Source organism: Aristolochia californica, unplaced genomic scaffold, assembly GCF_029961685.1.
Source record: "Aristolochia californica isolate CCGP_79_NKW_82.1479 unplaced genomic scaffold, dmAriCali1.0.hap1 SCAF_7, whole genome shotgun sequence".
Taxonomy (NCBI): domain Eukaryota; kingdom Viridiplantae; phylum Streptophyta; class Magnoliopsida; order Piperales; family Aristolochiaceae; genus Aristolochia; species Aristolochia californica.
In genome coordinates this window covers 40,345,743-40,368,465 of record NW_027182268.1, presented here as the reverse complement: position 1 = coordinate 40,368,465, position 22,723 = coordinate 40,345,743, and the positions used below count along the sequence as shown (strand labels likewise).

The window sequence follows — 22,723 nt, the reverse complement described above, 5'->3', positions numbered from 1 at the left end:
TTTCATACGATATAAAACGAAGATAGCATGAACGTTATGTTAAATTCTACTGACATACTTTATAAGCAAAATAATGTTGACATCTTTTTTTTCTGAGAAAAACGAGGTTAGATTCATAACCAACCAACCTTGGCTACATTCTATTTTTTCTCTCTTTTAACAAGTCTCTTTATTTACAAGAGGTTTACTTTATTATATTTACAATAATACCATTATCTTCATTTCATCGTTAAAATATAATAAAATAAAAAATAGTTAGAATAAATTTTACATTCGAATATAAACGAGACAAGAACAAGATGAAGAATAAGAAAAAATATGGTTTAAATTAAAGACTAGGTCGGCTAACTTAGATATACTTAGATTCATACTCCTTTCACTTTTTTTTATATTTCACATTAAGTACTTGTTTGGAACCCATAAAAATAAATTGTATTTTCCGCTATTGGGTAGCAAATAATCATTGAGAGAGTCACTGTCTCTCTTAATTAATAATTTTTTTCTCTCAAATAGTGATTAGGGGATGAAGGAAAAAATAGGAACTTGAGAGAAATTTTTAATCATCAAATTTTCAAATTTATTAATTTTCTTTTATTTATCATTTCCACGTGTATCCAAACAAGAAAAACTATGTTTCTCTTCCATTCTCTCTCTCATTTTTCATGACATCCAAATAAGAAAAAAGAAACCTTTTTTCTTTTATCTTCTTTTTATTTTCTCTCCACTTTGTGTTCCAAACCCAACTTAAAAAGTTTTATTGTTTCCATTTTGCTCCAATGGGAGCAATAAATTTGTTATGGCTATAGTACACAAGAATTTGCTACAAATACATCCAAAATAATTATCTTTTGAGGCAAATAATAGGCTATAAGTTTCAAGTTTATAGAATTTGTTTTGCACTCTTTCTATTATAATTTGTTCTTTTACTTTCTTTCCATGCACATATGACCACCTCGTTGGTTAAAATTCGAGCGTTATTTAAATGTCTAATGATTCCATAGTTATCTTTAATTTATCTATTTCGACATCTTCTATCGTTATAGCTTAAGTCAATCATGAAATGATTAAAAAATAAAAAATTCATTTTCAAGTAATAATCATAATTTTTTGTAACACTTATTTAAGATTATTTCCACTAGCAATCTTCTTTATGTCTAAGTTATGGATAAATTAAGCTAAAACATCAAATTCATTTATGATTAATTGAATAAAGATCTTTAGTTACTTCTAAATACAAACAACTTATTTCCACCATGTCTTTGTTTGCTAATCTCGGACCCATTCACGTTTAGAGATATGTGGTGCACAATTTGTGAAATAAAATCTTTGGACATTTCAAAATTGGGCAATCCTATTGAATATATTATTTGGATCCAATGGTATCCAATAGCTGTAGAGATGTATCAGTTGTACAATGAGAGTGTCCAGCGTCTTCGCTGTCACTTGCAAGTTGTAACAGCCACTAGGAGTGTCTCAAAAATTAGGGTACGTGTCGTCTGCACAGATTTCTAGTACTCCATGTCAATTGTGTCGGAAGTTTCACGCGCATCTCATCTAACCTAAGTACAGGGGTATTCCTGACATTCGACTTCACCTTCTCCTAAAGCTAAAACCCAGACTCTTTTCATTTCTCTCTGTCCCCAAAGCAGGTATCCTTATTCGATTTCGTCTTCGCGACTTCTAGTCGCTCCGCCCCCAAACCCTGTTTTTCTACGATCTCTCTCTCTTCTGCTCAGTTTTGCAGTTTTTGGTGTCGCGTCTTATCGTGAAAAATGCGTCGAAATCCCCTTATTTGATGGCGTCCGCAGATTCTGCCTCCGCCGATGCCCCGAAGCACGACTGCCGCCCGGCCCCTCTTTTCATCGACCTGAACGAGATCCCCTCTCCCTCAATCGACTCGCCTCATACTTCAGTCTTTCCTGATGCCCTTGCCGTTGTCCGAAAGTTCCATGAGAACCCTCCTCAGGCTCGCGGTTCTCCGGCGGAGTTCCCCGGGGAGCCGGGTCTGTGTCCCAGCTTTGCCTGCGGCCTCTGTGGCCGCCCAGAATCAAAGGGCGGGACCATGGTCTGCGACGGGTGCGAGCGGGGCTTTCACCTGAGCTGCATGAAGACGAGGGCACGTCAAGTTGTCGCCGTCGACGACTGGGTCTGTGGGGATTGCACGTTGGCTGGGTCACAGAGCAAGCGGTGGCCGTTGGGGGCGGTCTCAGCTGCATCGAAGCGAAGTGGAGTACTTCTTTTGGATATCAATGCCTTGCCGCCCAGTGAAGGGGAGTGTGAGGGGGAAGGAAGTGAGGCGGTTCTCAATAATAGGTACTTTGGAACATTTCATTTACTTCATACCCATTTATAGTGTCTGAATATTCTAATCTCCATCTAGTTAATGGTGGGAACGCTCTATAAACATGCAGTTTTATTTCATAGAAAACAACCCCTCCATCCACGCCTTAGTTTCTGAACTCTATAACTACTGTTACCTTTCTAGTGCTTTTTTTTTTTTTTGAAGTGTTACCATCACTTCGATCTACTTATGCCTGTTTGGATTCAAGTTGAGTTAATGGTGGCCACTTACTTGAAGACCCAGTTTTATGGGAAACTGAATGTTGTAATCTAATTTCTCGCTGGGAATTTGCTATTTCACTTCGGGGTTTTCTTAGTTATTATTGTCATATTTTCATATTTTATTTTTTTTATTGGGCCAATGTATGATGACTGTGAGATTGCATGATAGAGAGGATTAAGGAAGAATAAAAATGGAAAATAAAGAGGCAAAGAAGAGGGAGAAGCAGAACTGAAGGCAACGCTGAATGAGGGCTCAGAACTCGAGCCCTCTCTTTTAAGTGAAAAATTACATGAAAGGACCATTCTACCCTTAATTACAAATATGCTTATAACTCCATAAATACAAGTCAGAATTCAATGAAAATTGAAATATAAAGTCCTGATATGAAGTTTAGCTTGCTGAGATCCATACGAGACCATGAAATGACCAAAATACCCCTATACGGCATTTTAACACTTCCCTTTAAGTTAGAGAGTAAATATCAAATAGTGCTAGTTTGTCGCAAAATACCAAATTGTTAACGTTTTCCAAGGGGTTTTGTAAACACATCACTAGGTTGTTCGGATGACTTCACATGTAGAATAACAACCTTCCTTTTCATAACAACATCTCTAATGAAATAGCAATCGACTTCTATGTGTTTAGTTCTCTCATGAAATACTGGGTCACTTGTTATGAATATGGTACCCTGATTGTCATACTTTATAACCATAGGCTTTGGAATATGAGATCAAACTCAACACGAACTGGTTTCGCCCACATAAGTTTACCAATTGTGTGGGTCATCTCCTTATACTTTACTTCGACACTCGATCTAGCCACTACAATTTATTTCTCACGCTTCTAACTCACTAAGTTACCCCCAATATAGCAACATTAACCAGTGGTAGATTACCTATTCATCTTGGACCCAACATAGTCTGTATTAGAATATTCCAACACATTAATTTCTCATTCTGAGTATACAAAAAACTTTTATAGGAGCACCTTTCAAATACTTTAGAATCCTCTGAGTTGCTTCTAAATGTATTTTTCTTAGGTTTCCCATGAATTAATTCACCATTCCCATTTCAAATGATATAGCGGGCCTAGTAACTATCGCATAAATCAACTTACCCATTAGGCGTCTATACTGTGTCTTGTCCTGAAGTATAAGACTTTAAGAATCATGAAGGCTAGCATTGACTTCTCTGGGAATATGCACTGGTCGTGCACCCAAGAAACTATACTCTTGCAACATATCTAAGATATACTTTCTCTAAGACAAAACAATACCTTGTTGACTTCGAACCACTTCAATACCAAGGAAATATTTCACTTGTTCTCCTTCATTTGAAAATGTGTGGCCAAATACGTGTGTACTTGTTCATTTCCTTCAAGGTCATTTCGAGAGAAGACAATGTCATCAACATACACAACCAAAACAACAATCCCAATCTTCCTTTTTAGCAAAAAGATAGAATGTTCATAATGGCTCCTATAAAAACTAAATTTCATCATCCCATTGCAGAATTTTTCAAACCATGTTCTTGGACTTTGCTTAAGTCCATAGATGGTCTTCTTTAATTTGCTCACTAGGAACCTATCCTTGCAAACAGATGATGCATACAATTGATTAAGGAACATGATGTTAACACTGCGTGCCCGTGCAAAGATTTAGGAACATTCATGTGGAATAGTTAACTTCAAGGAGATGTTTGTTTTTGCGTTTAACAACCCTATTTTGTTGGGGAGAATATATGCATGAAATCTGATGAATAATGCCATGTAGAGCACATAAAGAAGTAAATATGTGGTTGAGAAACTCTAGCCCATTATTGGTACTGAAAATCTGAACATTAGCGCGAAACTAGTTTTTTATTTCATTCAAAAATATCACAAATACATCAAAGACTTTGAATTTCTCTCGAAGAGATACACCCAAGTGATTCTACTGAAATCATCTATAACAAAACAGAATATTTAAAACCAAACAAATTTAAAACTCGATATGGATTCCATACATCTGAATGTATTAATTCAAAACTCGAGAGCTATGACTAGAATTTGTAGGGAAACTAGCCTAATAATATTTCCCAAGTTGATACAACTTGCAATCAAAAGAAATATCAACTGACAAAGGTGAAAAGGATTGATGAAACTTAACTGTGATAGATGTTCCAAGCACAAGTGCCATAGGTGTGGAGAATTTTTAGTTGTAAGTGCCACGACCTTTGGAATTGATACATCATCTAGCAAATAGAGCTCTCCTTTCTCATGTTCGAAACCAATTGTCATTTTCTTTGTAAGTCCTAAAAGACAAGAATTCAGAGTGAAAATTACATAACAATATAGAGATTTAGTGATATGACCTACAGATAAAAGATTGACAACAAATTTTGGAACATATAGAACAAAACTAAAAGATATCTGAGGTGTGGTGTGTACAATACCTTCTTCCTAAATCGGGGGTGGGGTGGGTGGGTGTATACTTATTGGCTAAAGTAACATGGTGATAGGACTGAGTAGAAGTAATAGACTGAAACAAAGAAGCCATACCTAATATGTAGGTAGATGCTCTTGAATCGATGATCCAAGAGGTAGAAATGAGATACATTCAATGTTGGCATACCTGTGCTCGCCATTGTGCACATGATAAGGAAGATGAATTAGTAGGAGCAGTAGGTGTGGAGGTCAATTGATCAAGTCTTTGGAGTAATTGTTGAATTTTTTCTTGTCGACCAAAATATGAAACATTGTCTCTACCTGCCATAGTGGAGTTTTCCTATGCGTCTGTGCTGTCTTGCCAAAAATTTTCCAGCATTTATTAGAAAAGTGGTTTGTTCAGTCACAATCTACACACTTTCTATTCTCTCTATCACTATGTCCAAGGCCTGGAGTAGAGGAGTGCCTACCACGACCTCTATTAATACTCTCACGGCCTCAAATCTTAGACCTACTAAATGATGAGTGGAGGTTGAGAGCAGTTGTATCAGAGAGTTTTGTATCCTTCTCACTTGTACCTGCCATTGCTCCTTCTGCTCGAATGACATGGTTAAGTAATTGTTCCAGTGTAGTCACATCATCATTAGCTAGCAATTGTGCCCGAAGGGTGTCATATTTTGATCCAAGACCATCTAAAAACCTTGCAATCCGAATTTGATTTTTCTCCTTATGCATATCATTTGCATTCATAGTAGAAAGATGCTTCTCTCATGTTGCATTGGGCATATAATATGGGGATTATGGAAAGAAACCTGAAAAGAATTCAGAAATTAAAATATTTATTAGCCAGCTCACGACCCCCCTCTGCATCGAGTTCGGATATGTATTCAGACTTGCATGCCGTCATTGGGATATGTATTCAGAAATCTGTAATTTAATTTCTTCTTTAAATTTTAATTGGAAGCACATTCCTCGCTCTGCCAAAAAAAAAAAAAAAGGATGAAAAGTGTTGATTTCCTGCAAAATACCCTTCATTTCTGTGAAATAATCAGTGATTGAGGTATAACCCCTCTGCATGTTAAAACATTTGACATATAACTCATATATTTGAGACAATTGAAGCTAGTGTACTCCATATTTCTTGCGAAGTCCCACAACTCTATATCTGATTACTAAATTGTGACTCCATGCTATTGACCAACCAAATTATCACTTGATTGTCTTCAGTTTCCCAATCTTCAATTATGGGATTATGAGGATCATCCCTTTTGTATTTGCCCTCCTCTTTGCCTTTAAGAAGATGAGAACAGCCTTGGACCAATTCACGTAATTAGACCCATTCAACTTCACTGAAGTGATCTGAATGGAATGGCAATCTTTACTGTCTGAAGTCTCAAAAATCTTAATTACAGCAGCATATTTGCTTGATTCAGCCACATAGGGACTTCAAAATACACCTAGAAATATACCCAAGACGATACACTTCATCCAAAGTATCAATTAACACAAACTCCACTCTGCGCAAGTCAATTGGGCTCCACACTGCAAATTAGGGTACAATCACAACAACCACAATAAGCAGTAACACACACAATCCTCCAATTTACGCAGTTTGCTGGTTAAACTGCGAAATCCAGCTAGGCCAGCCAGTTTTTCCCTCTTCCTGGGTTTGTATACTTGGATGGGCTGGGTCTGGCTGAATCCTGATCTGGGTTTTATAACACTGATCATTGTAATGAAATAGATTATGACTTAAAAGTGACATTGATGAAGATTGTGAAGAAACCTTGAAAGAACTCAACATAGCAATGAAACTAGCGATTGATTGACCCTAGTATTTCTTTGGAATAGTTTGTAGAAGAAGAACAAAAAATATGCAAGAACCTTAATTAGCTCAATAAAATCCACGTGAAAACCAATTACCTAGGAAACAAAAGTCTATGGTTTCATCCATTGCTACTCTTTAAATTGATGAACTGAGGCTACAACCAATATGTGTCATGTGACTGAATTGAGATTGTGCCATCTTGGGTATCTCTACAAAAAGATTAAAACGTGATTGTGTCATCTTGGATATGTCTACAAAAAGATAGTTGATTCTTGCTAGTCACTAATTTTCCTTTTGGGCAGTGATGCAAAAGTTGCTTTGATATAAAAAGGCCTCTTTGGATTACAATTCCCAATCATGAACAAAGAATTTTAGATTGTGCATTCCAGAAATATTACTACGTTCTATTAGATTGCATGCAGTGGTAGTTTCTTCATGCTATCTAATTATATTTCCACAACCAGTTGGACTGAGATTATTATTTGTTCTCGAATTTCTCTTACCTCAATTTTTTTTTGAATGTTGGTTACACATGCAGACACTTCCTTACCCTTAGTGAGACTTGAATCCAAGACCTCTTACTAGAAACTCCCCATGTGACCACTGAGTCAATAGCCCTGGTCACCACTTACCTCAAGTTTTGAGTCATCCATCCAAATATCCTAAATGAAACTTTGTTGTCTAGATGATGTATCAAACTTCTCAGAAATGAACTTCACTAGCTCCAAAACCACAATTATCATGATGAAGGGGAATAATTCCAAGTTCACTAACCTGTCCTGATGTGATGGTGTTTCTGACTTATGAGGGGGAGATCAGTCTATCTCTCAGGACCTTTTGGTGTTATTGATTTCATGGTGGAGCTTAGATCCCTTTTATATGGTTTAAATATTTTTAAAAATTGTCTCCCAAGTTCATTTGAGGTTGATTCTCTGGGTGTTAATCATGTTTGTTCCAAAGATCTCGATCCACCTTTGGAGGCTTTGAAACTATTTTTCTTCCTGTCATTTGAGTCGACTGGTGGGAAGGTGTCATTTTAGACTTGTTAGGTAATATCCTCTTTGTTTTTTTTCTTCCTTTTGCATTGTGAAACCATAATGTCAGAGTTGACTCTGCCCACACCCTTAGATTCATCTCTGCTTGATTCTTCTTCCTCCTTGTGGTGGTGGTTTTCAGCTGGAGTTCTAGAAGACAATGTTCCTGGTTTGTTTCTTCACTTTTTTGATGAGTTAGTTGACATAAATCTTTGGCAGTTTTGTGGAGTCAAACCCATAGAAGTACTGACATCAGAGTGGGTGTATTGGTGAGGGAGGGAAATTGCCAGGCAAAATCTCGACGTTGACATCTGCCTGCCTATTTAGATTATATTTTCTGTTTAGTCTGTTTGGACCTGGTCCTAGTTTGTACTCTTTGCTCTGTTATTAGAAAAGCTATATGTTGGGGTTGCTCATCAAGTGAAGGTCTTATGAATGCTTTTGGTGATTTCAAGCAGGTTTACAGTAATGCAAAAGGTGATAAATTTCTGTAGTGCCAGAGAAAGAAAGTGACAATGGAGAATCTGGTTTTGGTCCACTTGTGGAAGCCAAGACAATTTGAATGGTGATAGATTTCTGTTGTGCAGAGAGAGAAAGTGAGAAAGGAGAGAGACTGGTTTGGTCCACTTGTGGAGGCCAAAAGAATTTGAATGGTGAATGTTATATGGACATACCTAAAACTTCACACTTTTTCTTTTTTTACCTAAATTTTCTGCTTTCTTTTTTTAATGGACATACCTAATACTTCTTCTTTTTCTTAATGTTTGATACTTTTTTATTTAATGAACATTATGAAATCAGAACCCATAGTGGTGATGATTATTGTGGGTGCCTTAGAGAACAATAAAGTTTCTTAAATGCTTTAATACACTATATTTAACAAATATTAGGAACTTTTGTTTTAACAGTGGGGCTTATTTTAATGTGTTGTTGGTGGGAAAAACATTTACCTGTCTATAATTAACTTGTGCTCCATGTTTTTGCTGAGTTGTCTGAGAGTTATAATTGATGCATGTCAAAGAGTTGTCCCACATTTGTTTGGGCTTGAAAAGGTCATATACTTGTTGGATTTGAAGAGGCCTCCTGGTTTCAGCTAGTCATTCTTGTAGCAACCAACCCAACTTTGACATGGTATCTGAGCTTACTCAAGATGTTGCGAACATTGGAATCAAACCCTCACTAGTATGTGAGTTGGGTATTTGACAAGTAGAAAGTGAGAAATCATAGGTGAAGGGAGGAAACATGCAAAAAACTGAAAAAGAATGTAAGTTGTGATTCTAGTTGCCCAACCTCTATTACTTCCCCTTATAATAGTATTTTGCTCTCATAAATAGGAAACTTGCAAGTGAAGTCATGCCAACTACAGCCACTCACACCACTTACCCACTTCTCACTCAAGTCACTAATAATTGCCAACTCAGTTCTAAACTTGTTTCTACCCTAAGGCTTTGTCTACCAACTTTCCTACTGAACACTAATTATCCCTACTGGCCTTTACACTTGAAAAGGCTTTATTTCTTCCTTTCATACCTAATTTGCTGGAATATAACAGAATTTGTGTTCTCCGTGATCTCTGTTACTCGTTTGTGTATGTTTACAATGTCTTGAGTTTGGTAGTTGGTTTAGGCACGGACACGAGTAGTGTTGGTGGGTACAGCCCATCAGTTTAGAGTTGTACATGTGCTTTACGTCTTAAGGGTAATTGTTTGCGGGTGAGAGCTGCTGTATGTGGAAAAAATAGTCCTTATGCTTGTTAGTTGGGAAGAAGCCTCCTAACTTCAGCTAGTCATTTTAGGAGGCTGGACCAATTTTAATAAGTGTTAATTATTCCATTAGTTCATTTTGACACATGTTATATTTATTTGGTATAAGTAAAGTGTGTAACTCAATATATTTACTTTTTGTTTGTTGTCCTGTAGGGTTGGTTTGCAAGGTGAGGATGCTTCGCTAGGCTGTCAATTTTCTGTTCAAATTCCATACTCGCGCATGAGTCATGCTGATAATGAAGTCAGCATGGGGAAGGATTCTGGTCTTGTTATTCCATCAATGAAGGTGAGTCCTGATTGCCTAGTTCCGCATGATTTGGCTGTAAATAGAAGTTTTGAAGATCCAGGATTGAGTTACCGATCAGGAGCAATCCCTGCTGTTAATAATACAGCTTTGGCTTTACCAACCCAAATGCAAGCAGAGATAATTTTACAAACTTTGAGGGAGTTCATTTGGGATAGGCGAGGTACATTAGGTGATGGGTGGCATGTAGAGTACAAGTCATGTACAAATGGGTACGATACCTTTGCCTTTTTTTGCTCTCCAGATGGGAAGAAGTTTGAATCAATGCTTGAAGTTGCTCAATACTTGGAGACTACTTCAAACTGTTCCACAAAAGACAATGAGGATAAGAATGATGTGATTGCTTTGGTTCAGAAAGGATTACCTCTTCGAAGAAGAAAACGTCTTTTGAGATCAAATAGTTTGGTTGATAATCATGAAAATTTTAGGGGTGGGTCCACAGAGGCACCTTCAACTGCCCCAGAGATTGTTAATGTAATCTCTAGTGGAGGACTTGCAGAAGCTTGTCTGGAGGAAAATGGTTTGAACAGATTCAATCATCCAAATGTAAGTATATTCAATTTGTGAAATTATTCTGTTGTGGTTTTCTTGTCAAGTCACCTATGAAACATTAGTGGGAAATACATTTGTAAGATGTGTTTAGCTATCATGTTTATCCATTCGAGGGTTGAGGGGTTACTAATTGAACAGGTGATATTTTTCTTTTTTAATTTTAAATATATGGGTATCGTCTCATATTCTGAAATAATGTCTGTGGCTTTTTTCCCTGTAATGTAAAGATGAGCACAGGAACAAATGCACTACAAGAATAGAAACTTTTAGAGGGCAACAATTTGTAGCTATATGTGTCATTACATAGATGGCTACATATATATATATATTTTTTTTTTTTTTTTGAAAAAGATGTATTAGTAAAACAAAAGAAAATTACAAAGTTTGAGGGAGCATTTCCCTTACAACCAATGATTGTAGGGTAGCTCCCTGCCTAGCAAGTACATCTGCAGCTGAATTTGCGGATCTCGGAATGTGGGTCCAACAACAAGAAACAATTGAGGTAATATCTAAAATTTCCTTAAATGTATCCCAATGTCTCCACGGAGGAGAAGACACTCTCTCACACCATCTAATCATCACTTTAGAATCCCCTTCAACTTGGAGGGGCCCACTGCATCTTTCTTTGAAAACACGAAGACCGGAGAGGAGAGCCTGTAGCTCTGCATTCGTAGAGTCAGAAATACCAAGGGCCCCCCGCATAGATGGCTATATTTGATATTTGATAAATAGTTAAAGACACTGATCATCCTTTTAATTGGTCTCTCCAGGTTGATCTTCCTGTTCAGTATGAAGATTTTTATGTTCTCTCGGTTGGGAAAATTGATTCACGGCCAGGATATCATGACTCTGGCTGTATATGGCCTGTAGGATATAAGTCCTGCTGGCATGATAGGGTCACTGGGTCAATTTTTAATTGCGAAGTTTCTGATGGAGGTGATTCTGGGCCTTTGTTCAAGGTGCAGAGATGCTCATGCTCAGCTATGCCCATCCCAAATGGGTCAACGGTTCTTGTTAAGTTAGGTGTTGACAAAGCTACTACGTCTGAGAGGTCAGAAACAGTTGTTGTTTCAAGTGGTGGTGGCAGTTATGAGGAGTTTCAATTTCAGCTTATTTTTACTGATCCTAGTCCATCACAACAGAATCTTTCATCATGTTTTCAGAGCAATTTTCCATCACCTTCTTTGGAGGTTTTGCCATCCCAATTTGATTGTATCGAGCAGGGCTGCTCTGAGTGTAAGTCTGGGCTGGATGACCAGATTGGTGAGTTCTTGGTCGAAGGAAGATCAACTTCTTCAGTATGGACAATGGTGTCTCAGACTGTTGTTAATGCTTGCTGTGAAGTTTATAGAAAGTCAGGTTGCTTTCATTTTCTCTGCAAACACAGTTTGGATGGAAATTGCCCTAGAGCCGAAGGTAGTGTTGAGGAACTGACTAAATTTTGCAGTTCTTCTACTGGTATCTATACTCCTCTAGTAATTCATAGTGAGAGTGAGCTTGAAATGGCATGTGGGGCTATTGCAAAATGGTTAGACCAAGATAGATTTGGTTTGGATATGGAATTTGTGCAAGAAATCGTAGAACAACTTCCTGAGGCAAACACTTGTTCCCATTATTATTTGAGGAGGACCAATTTAGGGTTGCAAAGAATTGGAAATAATCTGCTTTTAGCTAAACGGAAAAGTTACGAAGATGGGGGAATTGATCATTTGCTCAGAATATCTAAGAAGCCTCGAAACCAGGATTTGTCCAATGAATCAAGAGCTCCTCCTTGTCGACCTTTGAGCAGCAGGCTTCCATCAGAGCTGGTTGGTGATGTTATTCAGGTAAGTTCATGTATGCTTTTGTATTGTTGTTTGAAGATCTATGTAAATGTTGCAAAAAAAAGATGCTTTGTTGAAGAGGCATGCCACACAAATTGTGTTTTGTCAGAGAAGTGTATGACCAAAGAGTGTGTCATCAAAAAAGGTATTCAGTGATTTTTTTTTTTGGCAAAGAAGCTTGAGGTGAACTGCCATTGTTTCACCTGGAGGAGTGTTCAGTGTACATTGCTTTCATGTGATTATGATCTTTTCATTTTCTGCAGGATAACATTGGTCAAGCTCTACCACTTCATTTTAAGTGTTCATGTTTCTTACCCAAACGAAGATAAATCTCTTAGACAAAAACACTGATAAAAGACAATAAGACTCCTTTTACACTCTGACAAATAAATGTTTTTTAAAAAAACTTTCTTAGAAACCCTTGTAAACACAAATCACATCTTCTAACAAGGTGTGAGTGGCAAAATTGTAAAAAGGAGTTCTTACTCCTTAAAGATAGGAAGTTGGCGCCCTCTTAAAAATTGCGAAGTGGAGACAACCTCCTGCTACTTCATAGAAGAGAGGAACTCTTCCACTCTCCCTCTTTTCTTTCACATGGAATACTAATTAAAAGTGGACTCTGAAGTGCTGTGAATAACTTAAACTCACACCTAAAGGAGGTGACTTTTTGGCATGCATCTTCTCTTTCTCTCTTCTTCCTTTCTCCCTGCACTCAAATGTCCACATTCTCATTTGCATAAAAAAAATAAAAATTTGCCTCCTGTCTTTGATATGTAATTTGTTCATTAATGCTTTTAACATCTTTATTTTTTTACATTGAAAGAAAAATCCTTATATGTTTCTCTTTTCAGGTATGGGAGTTATTATTTCGTTTTTGTGAAATATTGGAGCTAGAAGAACCTATATCCTTCGAGGAACTTGAAAAAGAACTCATTGACCCATGGTTTCATGATTCAAACTGTCTTGAAAAAGTTGAAAAGGAAATACAGCAAGAAAAGGACCTCTCCATGCAGGGAAGTGAGAGTACTGGCATGCACACTTCTTCATCTAGTAGTGAAGCTGGAATTCCTCCCAAGGATTATCCCAGCGATTCGTTTATTATGATTCAAATGGAGTCCAGCAATGAAGCTTCTCAAGCTAGACTAGCCTCATGCACTTACGGGAGATGCAATGGTGTGGCGTTGACTAAGGTTCATATTGCTCTGCTTAAAGTGTTAGTGGGTGAGCTACAAACAAAAATTGCTTCAATTATAGATCCTAATTTTGACGGTGGTGATTCAAGACCTAGGCGGGGAAGAAAGAAAGAGGTGGACAGCTTGGTTTCTTTCAGGAAGACAAAGATTGAGATGCTTCCCATTAATGAATTCACTTGGCCAGAACTGGCAAGGAGGTACATCTTGTCATTCTTGGCAATGGATGGGGGTCTAGATTCAGCAGAAGTTATTAATCGTGAGGGTGCAAAAGTTTTTCGCTGCTTACATGGTGATGGTGGGGTTCTTTGTGGGTCTCTCACTGGAGTAGCTGGCATGGAGGCAGATGCATTGGTAAGATATGGCCCTCGTCTAAAACAACTCAAAACTTGTGTTGTAGTATGAAATTCGAGCATAAAGAATTCATGTCCTGAACCCTGGGATGAATCTGTGCAATTACTTCTTAGCATCTTTTGTGTATTGGCCTTCAGGCTCTTGAGTTCTTCTTGATTTCTGATTGCCTGTTTTTGGATTTTGGGTTTTATCGTATTTTAAATTGGAATCTAGTTTCAAACCTTGCTATCAAGTTTATCTCACTTTGGAACTGCTATTGAAGCATGATAAGAATTTCTGTAATAGAGAAAAAGGGAAACAAAAATTGCATCAAGACCATAGAAATGCATTAAAAAAAAGCAGCATGCCATGGTACATAGATCCATTCCAACACAAAGAATGAAAAAGAAATCAAACCAAATAAAAACAAAACATCCAGATCCACTCATGAATCATCTGGAGGAAATGATTGCATACTTGGCTTGATTGATTTGCATACCAGCTTGATGATACATAGTGTATTGCCAACTGCAAAAATAACTGGCATTTGCACCAAATGGTATGTAATGGATTTCTTGTGTGACTTCTGTCAGTGGTGTTTGCTGCTGGTATTCATTAAGCACCACACATTTCATTGACTGCATGAGTTTGGCCAGCCTGCACATTAAGGGGCACAGAAATATGGCAAAAGAGAAACAGATTTTGTCAGTAATAGGGTGGTTGTACTAATTTTTTCAGTAATAAGGTGGGACTCCCAGAGCCTTCCTCCTTGTAATTTCATTCTTTGGCTTTGGCCTTGAATGATATTTTTAACTCTTTCAAGAAAAAATAGGGTGGTGCACTAATTTTTGTGATTCTCAGCTACTTGCAGAGGCAGAAAAGCACCTTTCTGATACTGTGAAGAGAGAGACTGAAAATTGGCCTGTAGACTTCAAAGACCCAAAAACAAGTGGAGCTTGTGAAACAAATACAGCTAATGGTGGCAGTCTTCCTGAATGGGCCCAAGCACTGGAACCTGTTAGAAAGCTGCCAACAAATGTGGGGACCAGGATTAGAAAGTGTATTTATGATGCTTTGGACAAAATGCCCCCAGACTGGGCCAGAGAAAAATTAAGGCACTCAATTAGTAAGGAGGTGTACAAGGGCAATGCATCGGGGCCAACTAAAGTAAGATCCGGCTGCTATCATATTTGATAAGTTTCATGGTTGAAGTACTTAAATAGCATGTTTAGAAGCTTCTGATATGGCAGTTTTGAGCTGTAACTTACATGTTGGTGATGATTTTATCTTTATACATGCTCACCTCTTTTTGATTGGGGGAGTCCATTGATAAGCAATATAGTTTAATGTCTTCTGGTGAGCTTCCATGGATTGATCATTATCTTATGGTTATGTTATCATCTAAATGGTGTTATGGTATCTAGGCTTTTGAGGGAATTGCAAGTCTTCCTTGGGAAGTTTTTTAAATGTTTAGAGAATGGAGCTGGTAACATTTTAGTTGTTTACTTGTCTCTATGCAGAAAGCTGTTCTTGCTTTGCTGGCAGAGGTATCTGGTGAACGTCCATATCAGAGACCCGATAAAGGGAGAAAGAAGAAAATTTTCAATTCATTTTCAGATTTAGTAATGAAACAATGTCGTAGCGTACTTCGGAAAGCTGCTTCTGCAGATGAAGCCAAAGTTTTCTGCAATTTGCTGGGAACCACATTATTGAGTTCTAGTGAAAGTGAGGATGATGGCATTCTTGGATCCCCTGCTATGGTATCTCGTCCTTTAGATTTTCGAAACATTGATTTAAAATTAGCTGCTGGAGCTTATGGTGTATCTCATGAGGCTTTCCTGGAGGATGTTCGGGAGGCATGTTTTCTTCAACCTTTTCAATATACAGTTCAAGTGAGCTGCCAATATATGTTTGAACCTGTATCGAATTGTTTAAATCAATCAAAATATGTTGCTTGCAGGTTTGGCGTAACATTTGTGCTGCATATGGGGAGCGATCTGATCTCATGCAGTTGGTTGAGACTTTATCCCAGAACTTTGAATCATTATATGCAAAAGAGGTTAGCTTTTTTTTTTCGGGGGGGGGGGAGGATCTTTTTGTTTTCTGTTTTGTAGCATCTCCATTACCAATTTCTGTCTAAGTTCGTTCTAGTTATCAAAATTGTTAAATTGAGCATCTTTTTATTTTCTGTTTTGTAGCATCTCCATTACCAATTTCTGTCGAAGTTCGTTCTAGTTATCAAAATTGTTAATGATTCTGAGGTGGCATTGAAATTGTTAAATTTGGGTCCAAGACCTATCCTAAAATGACTAACTTTTTTCCTAACTAATAAACTGAAGATCTTTGTACTCATTAATCTATGTGGGATTATTCCTTAACACTCCTCCTCACATGTAAGCCCTCTTTTGTGGCTCTATAAGTGGATAGTTTTAATCTTAGACTCTCTTTTGTGGCTCTACAAGTGGATAGTTTTAGGTGTAGGCTCTCTTTTTGTGGCTCTACAAGTGGATAGTTTAGGTGTATGCCCACATATGAGTACCTGCTTTGATACCATGTTAAGTTGGGTCCTAGGTCTATCCCAAAATGACTAGGCAACTTAAGAAATCTCTTTCCTAACTAATAAACTCAAAATCTTTGTACTAATTAATCCATGTGGGACTATTCCTTAACAGAATGGTATGTGCTAAAATCTATGCTATTAATCTTTCTTTTGCTTGTAATATAATTGGTTCAGATTCTTCAAATGGAATGACAGCAGTTTGAAGGTGTCAGATATTCTGGAAACCTAATGTTTTGAATTCTTGAAGATGAAATTAAAAAGTACTTATTTCTGCTTACACCCCATTTTTGCTTCTGTTTCTGTTGCTTGGTCAACATATATCTGAATGACCTGCCTTTAAGGAGACATGTTGATAGCGTGCTTGAAATTTCAACTTTTAGGTTCTCTGCTCATTGGATGCCAAAATATATTCCTACTTACATTTCAAAAATAAAAAAAATCCCTCTTACCTTGAAAAATTTATTTTTTTAGTCATTAAGAACAACAATGAGAGTGAAAGGGATTGAAGGTACCGTCTCTCAAATTGGTGGATGTATGGCTTGTACTGCGAACTTGCTGTCTTTAAAGTTAGTTCTATTTTTTTTTTTTTTTAAGGAATAGTTGAAATCAGTGGTTTCAATGCTGGCTACTTTTGTGAATTTAGCAGTTAGATCACATGAACTTGATGTGCTTCCTCTTGAAAAAGCATTACCTACAATGTCAGGTATAAAAATGGAAGAATGTACATTCATTATATAAGAAAGGCATGTGGGACAACTATCTGCCATTAGCTGTCTCCACAATATTCTTCCAAAAGTGAAGTGCCATTTTTTAGTAGGGTCCCTAATCAAGTTATCACAATCTGGACCACTAATCGTGAGCAGGTGCAAATAGCACAAAGTTAGCATGGCCTGGGTCGTTAACAATTTTTATTTTTATTTTTTGTCCCCATCATCTTACCTGCATCTAGTTCATGTTCTTCTTTGAGTTGTCTATAATGAGAAACATAAAATTTCTCTAAACCTCTAAGCCTAATTTGACTCATTTCATTTGAATCTTTGTTCATCAAGGAAAGATCCATCACATTAATTTGATAGAGGACTCTTAAGATAGGAGTGCTCCACCATCCCTTTCCTTTCTGCTTCCTACCCCCCCACCCCCCCAACCTCCCTCCTTTGTCATACCAGGGCCTACATCAGGTTGTTCTTCTCTAAGTGTTTGCAATCAGAATTATATTTCTTAAATCCGCAGGAAGATTATAAACATAAATTGACTCACTTTAGCTCATTTGCATCTTTATTCATATATGACAGATTCATTACATCTATGTGATATTGGCCTCTTAGACAGCATAAGTGCATCCAACTCAATCATTTTCTCCTCTCTCTCTCTCTCTCTCTTGCTTGTAAGGATTTTATTTGGTAACTGTACAATTTTTCAATCCAGGTCAATGGCCTTCTGCAGAGATATGAATATCAAGCTAACCTGGAAGCTCTAGATGGGATAGAATTAAGGGAAGTTACTGAAACCCATGTACCTCCAAAAGAGTTGCCTAAAGCTCCTTGGGAAGAAGGAGTTTGCAAAGTCTGTGGCATTGATAAGGATGATGACAGTGTGTTGCTCTGTGATACCTGTGATTCTGAGTACCATACTTACTGCTTGAATCCTCCACTGATGAGGATTCCTGAAGGGAACTGGTATTGCCCTTCTTGTGTTATGAGCCAAGGCAAAGCTCAAGATGCAGTGCCACATGCTGTAGTTATTGGTCAAAGTATACGAAGGAAAGATCAGGGTGAGGACTTGAATGGGCTTTCTGAGGCACTGAATCTGTTGGTTGCTACAATGGAGGAAAAGGAGTATTGGGAATTCAGTGTTGAAGAGGTTTGCTTGTGTCCTTCTCTTATCTTAGTTCATCCTGTAGAATCTAAATTTCTATGATTTCCTTGATTTCTTTGTTGAATAAGGATAAGATGCATTATTTGACACTCTCTTTTAGAAGTTAAGTACAGTACCAGAATTTCGTAAAAAATCGTATTTTCTGATGAAGATACTGGAAGGATGTAAATAAAGAAAGAATCATAGGAAACTGTGGCATAAAGTAACTCTCTTGTTTCAGTATGCGTGCAGATCTTATTGTCTATAGTTTCTTCTTAATTATTCTAGTTACTTGTGGCTTCTTTTGAATCTGAGCTTTTGTTATTTGTAAATATGTTGATCTATATGCAACAATGACAGAAGAAAAAGAACCATGGATTTTTCTTGTTTATTAATTTTATCTTTCTCTGCAGAGAATATTCTTGCTGAAATTTCTGTGTGACGAAGTGTTAAACTCAGCACTTGTCAGGGAGCATCTTGACCAATGTGCTGATACATCTGTGGATCTGCAGCAGAAACTAAGGTCTCTTGCTATAGAATGGAGAAACCTTAAAAGCAGAGAGGACCTAATGACTGTTAGAACTTCTGAGTTGGCTGCTATGTCTCCTGACCATGGGAAAGGGGCACCTCAAGGCAACATCAAATTGAATTATTGTGCCAGCTTCTCAGGTGGTGATTTGGTGCAGAAGCTACAAATCCACGCGGAGAATGGTCCAGGTGAAAATGAGCTATATATCAGGAGTAAAAGTCAAACCTTAGACCGTGAGACATCAAGTAAAAAAATATCAAATGCTGAGACACTTGAAAAAGATGATCTATCAAAAGGGAATCTGGTTCGTAGTGTGAGCTCTGGCGAGGAGTTCAATGTGCAATCTTCAATTCAATGCCAGCAGGAAAGAGGTGGTTTTAAGCACAACATGAATGGGAGTTATGATGTAGATGTGGAGAGAAAGAATTCAATGCAACCTATGGAGGAGGCAGTTGACAGGTCTGGTGTCTTACCTGATCTTGTGAGAACTCATTCTATGGAGCAGCCTTTGCCTGCACCCAGGCATCTCTGTGTGGATTATCAGCATTATAGTTCTCAGCCAAATGCACATGAGCCAGAGCAATCATTTAATTTTGAGGCAGACTCACTGAAAAATGAGAAAGTAAATCTTCAGGACGAGATCTGCAGTGCAGAATCACAGCTTTTGAAAGTTTCTCTCCGAAGGGAGTTTTTGGGCAGGGACTCTGGAGGTCGGTTATACTGGGTTTTGGGTAGGCCAAATAGACGTCCTTGGTTAGTTGTGGATGGTAGTGTGCCAGTCCAACCAAAATGGAATGGTGAGGGCATGAGGAATACAGAGACTTTAGAACCAGTCATTGCTCCTATTTCATCTGATTCTGAATTGAATGATGGTATACGGACATCTTCTTCATGGGTTTTGTATGAATCTGACACAGAGATCTCAGACCTGGTTGCCTGGTTGAAGGGCAGCGATTCCAGGGAAAGAGAGTTAAAAGAATCAATTTTGCAGTGGATGAGGCTTCGGTCTCAGGAGACTAAAAACAGCACTGCAGTGGATGATGGCTCTCTTACAAGTCCATGCAAACACTCAAATATGGAGAGTTCTTTATATCCTTATCAGTTTATTAGAGCTACTAGTTTGCTAGAGAAACGGTATGGTAACTGTTTGGAGCCTGAAGCTTCTGATTATCCCAAAAAAAGGAGCAAAAAAACAAAAGTGAGTCATGAGGAGAGAATGTATCGCTGTGAATGCTTGGAGCCTGTATGGTCATCAAAAAATCATTGTCTTATGTGTCATCAGACTTTCTGCACTCGTGCAGAAGTTGAGAGTCACAATGATGGAAAGTGCAGTTCCAGTTCTATTGTTCCTGATCAAAGCAAGGAGGCTGAAAGAAGGTCTGCTTGTGATGGGGATGTGATCATTGAGACATCAAAGATTGGGAAGCTTGATTTGAGCTCAAGGTTTGTTAAATTTAAAAAAAAAGGCGCAGCCTGCCCTTATGATCTTGAGGAAATAAGCAGGAAATTCATTACAAGAAATTCTACTAAAGAGTTGGTGCAGGAAATAGGACTTATTTCATCAAAAGGGATTCCATTGTTTGTTCCATCTATGCATGCTCCTGTTCTTGATCCAACATTAATGTTAGCCCCTTTGCAAAATGCTAGAGTTGGTGCGGAGGTGACATCTGTCTCTGCCAAAGAGCAGACAGTCGTTCCCCTGTCTCCTGACCTTGAGAGAGATGATGGGATCTCAACCAGTAGTGGACCTGAAATATGTGCTGAGAATGACGTCCGTGAGGATGTGAGAGAGGATATAGTGTCTGAAAGTGTGCCTGACAATATTTCAAAAGAAGTTGGTCCAAATTTTGAGGTCTCAGAATCATCATTGAAGCCTCTTGTTGGAAAGGTTTCTCCAATTCTCAGGCGGCTAAAGATGAACTTACTTGACATGGAAGCTGCACTACCTGACGAGGCATTGCGATCATCACGAGCACAGATCTCGAAAAGATGTGCCTGGCGTGCTTTTGTGAAGTCTGCGGAGTCGATATTTGAGGTGAATTGACTGCATTATCATTTGCTATATATTTTTCAAACTTCTGTCCCTGTTTTTCTGTTTGAATGGGAACATTTGCCTACTCTAATACCATTATCTATGTGTATGGCTAAGCAATAAGTTATATTTACTTCTTATGGTGGGGCAATTTTCAGAGGAGGTTGTGAAGAGGATTACTCTGGCAGAGCTCTCTCTACCATGAATATGATTGGACTGTGCACTGACTATTCATGTGGGCCTTTTTTCATTTAATTGGGGTTTCATTTATTGCTAGTGCCACTAGAATATAGAGAACATGGTTTAATGGATGTCAATGTGCAATTATGGAACTAAGAATATTGGCTGAGAGATTTGTAATATTGTCTATTGAGGACCATCTGTACTGCCCACTAGTGAAGGAAATTCAACGTCCAGCTCCAACTACCTCACCATTCCTTCCTATTATATCCCTGTGGCTAAGTATGGTGCTTATAATTGGGAATTAGCATTTTTTCATCTGTTTGTGATGTAAATGTTGTTGTATTTTTTTGCAGATGATTCAAGCGACAATCACACTGGAGAACATGATCAAAACAGATTATTTGAGAAATGGATGGTGGTACTGGTCATCTCTCACTGCTGCTGTGAAGACATCCACAATCACCGCTCTTGCCCTTCGCATTTATTCGTTGGATGCTGCTATTGTGTATCAGAAAACTTCCTCTGCTTCATCCGACCAGATAGAAACCTTGAAAGTGAGCAAATCCGGGAAGAAAAAGAAGGATGCAGATGGATGATTTAGAGGGCGTTTGATTTGGATTTGTGGACAACCATCAAAAGTGGGGTGGAGTCATGTGGCAGAAGTATGCAATGACAAGAGTTTGCTCAGGTGTCTGAAAGAAGAGGCAATTGTCTTATTCTGCTGCTGCCACTGCCGTTCTGGTGTAAATAGTTAAAAGAGCAAAGCTGACATCCTAACGTGGGAGGAAGCTGTGTAGAGCGGCCATGAGAGGTGGTTCCGTGGTTGTTTCGTACTGATCCGAACTTTCCTCTGGAGTGGCCTAGCTGAAGTTTGATCTCATGAAAGGGAAAATTACATTAGGAAGGTCTACATTGACATAAGAGTAGACGTGGTAGAAGTCCATGCTGATTGTGGTGTAGAAAAATTATGTTATTCTTTTTTTCTTCCCCCATTTATTGTAATCTAATCCTGGGGGTTAATGTGAATGAGCCATGGTTTGTAATTCTACGAGCAGAAAGATTGATAGTTTCAAGGTCAAAGTAGATTAGTTCTGTTCACCACATTCCTTGTACTTGCAATAATCATCTTCATTGGCACCAAAGCCTTATACCAACTGTCTCGACTCTGTTCTGAACCATGTTGTAGTTCAATTGATGCCCGTTTACGAAGTTCTTTCCGAGTCATACAGTTTGAACACTCGCAACGTTCAGCCGTCTTCTCGATTCAGGCATCGTCGGTTTGCGGACGATAATCTCATTATGAGCTGTACTGTTTAATCAAGTGTGGAGCAGGGAATTGAAAGCGAAATAAAGTATTGAGGGTGGCACATGTCTCTCTTACACTTAACATAGGGGCCTAGCATGGGTACCTGCAACGTGCTTTGGCTCTTAATGCACTCAGTTATTAAATACTTATTCAACAGTACACCCACAGACAATGGGCAATTCTCTCGAGATTGCAGGGAGGGGAGATGGGCAAAGACGGATAGAAGATGGAACGTGTCTCAGACATAATGAGAGATGGTTCGGCGAAAGCGTGGCCACTTCATTTCAAAAAAGCAAAACCCATGACCCATAAAGGACTCATCTCCTCCCACATTACAGGAATGCAGTTCTTGTTTATGCTCGAAGAATTATTAAGCTTTCGTCAGATGAAGTGCCATTGCATTTCTTCATCCAGAAATCCAATAAAAATGACTCCAGTGTAT

General features: G+C 38.2%; 1 protein-coding gene across 1 annotated transcript; it reads left to right on the top strand.

Moving 5' to 3' along the window:
* Positions 1–1,659: 1,659 nt before the first annotated feature.
* Positions 1,660–22,001, top strand: LOC137936101 (methyl-CpG-binding domain-containing protein 9-like). Its single transcript, XM_068780649.1, has 10 exons — positions 1,660–2,313; positions 9,769–10,465; positions 11,242–12,297; positions 13,146–13,838; positions 14,679–14,984; positions 15,338–15,673; positions 15,778–15,876; positions 17,803–18,237; positions 18,645–20,795; positions 21,329–22,001. The coding sequence occupies exons 1-10, from the start codon at positions 1,796–1,798 to the stop codon at positions 21,569–21,571; spliced, it is 6,534 nt and encodes a 2,177-aa protein (XP_068636750.1). The 5' UTR covers positions 1,660–1,795; the 3' UTR covers positions 21,572–22,001.
* The last annotated feature ends 722 nt before the right edge of the window (positions 22,002–22,723 follow it).

Coding starts and splice junctions, on each gene's coding strand:
- LOC137936101 (XM_068780649.1), top strand. CDS start 1,796: ATGGCGTCCGCAGATTCTGCCTCCGCCGATGCCCCGAAGCACGACTGC. Junction 2,314..9,768: donor GAGGCGGTTCTCAATAATAG/GTACTTTGGAAC, acceptor GTTGTCCTGTAG/GGTTGGTTTGCAAGGTGAGG. Junction 13,839..14,678: donor GCATGGAGGCAGATGCATTG/GTAAGATATGGC, acceptor TGTGATTCTCAG/CTACTTGCAGAGGCAGAAAA.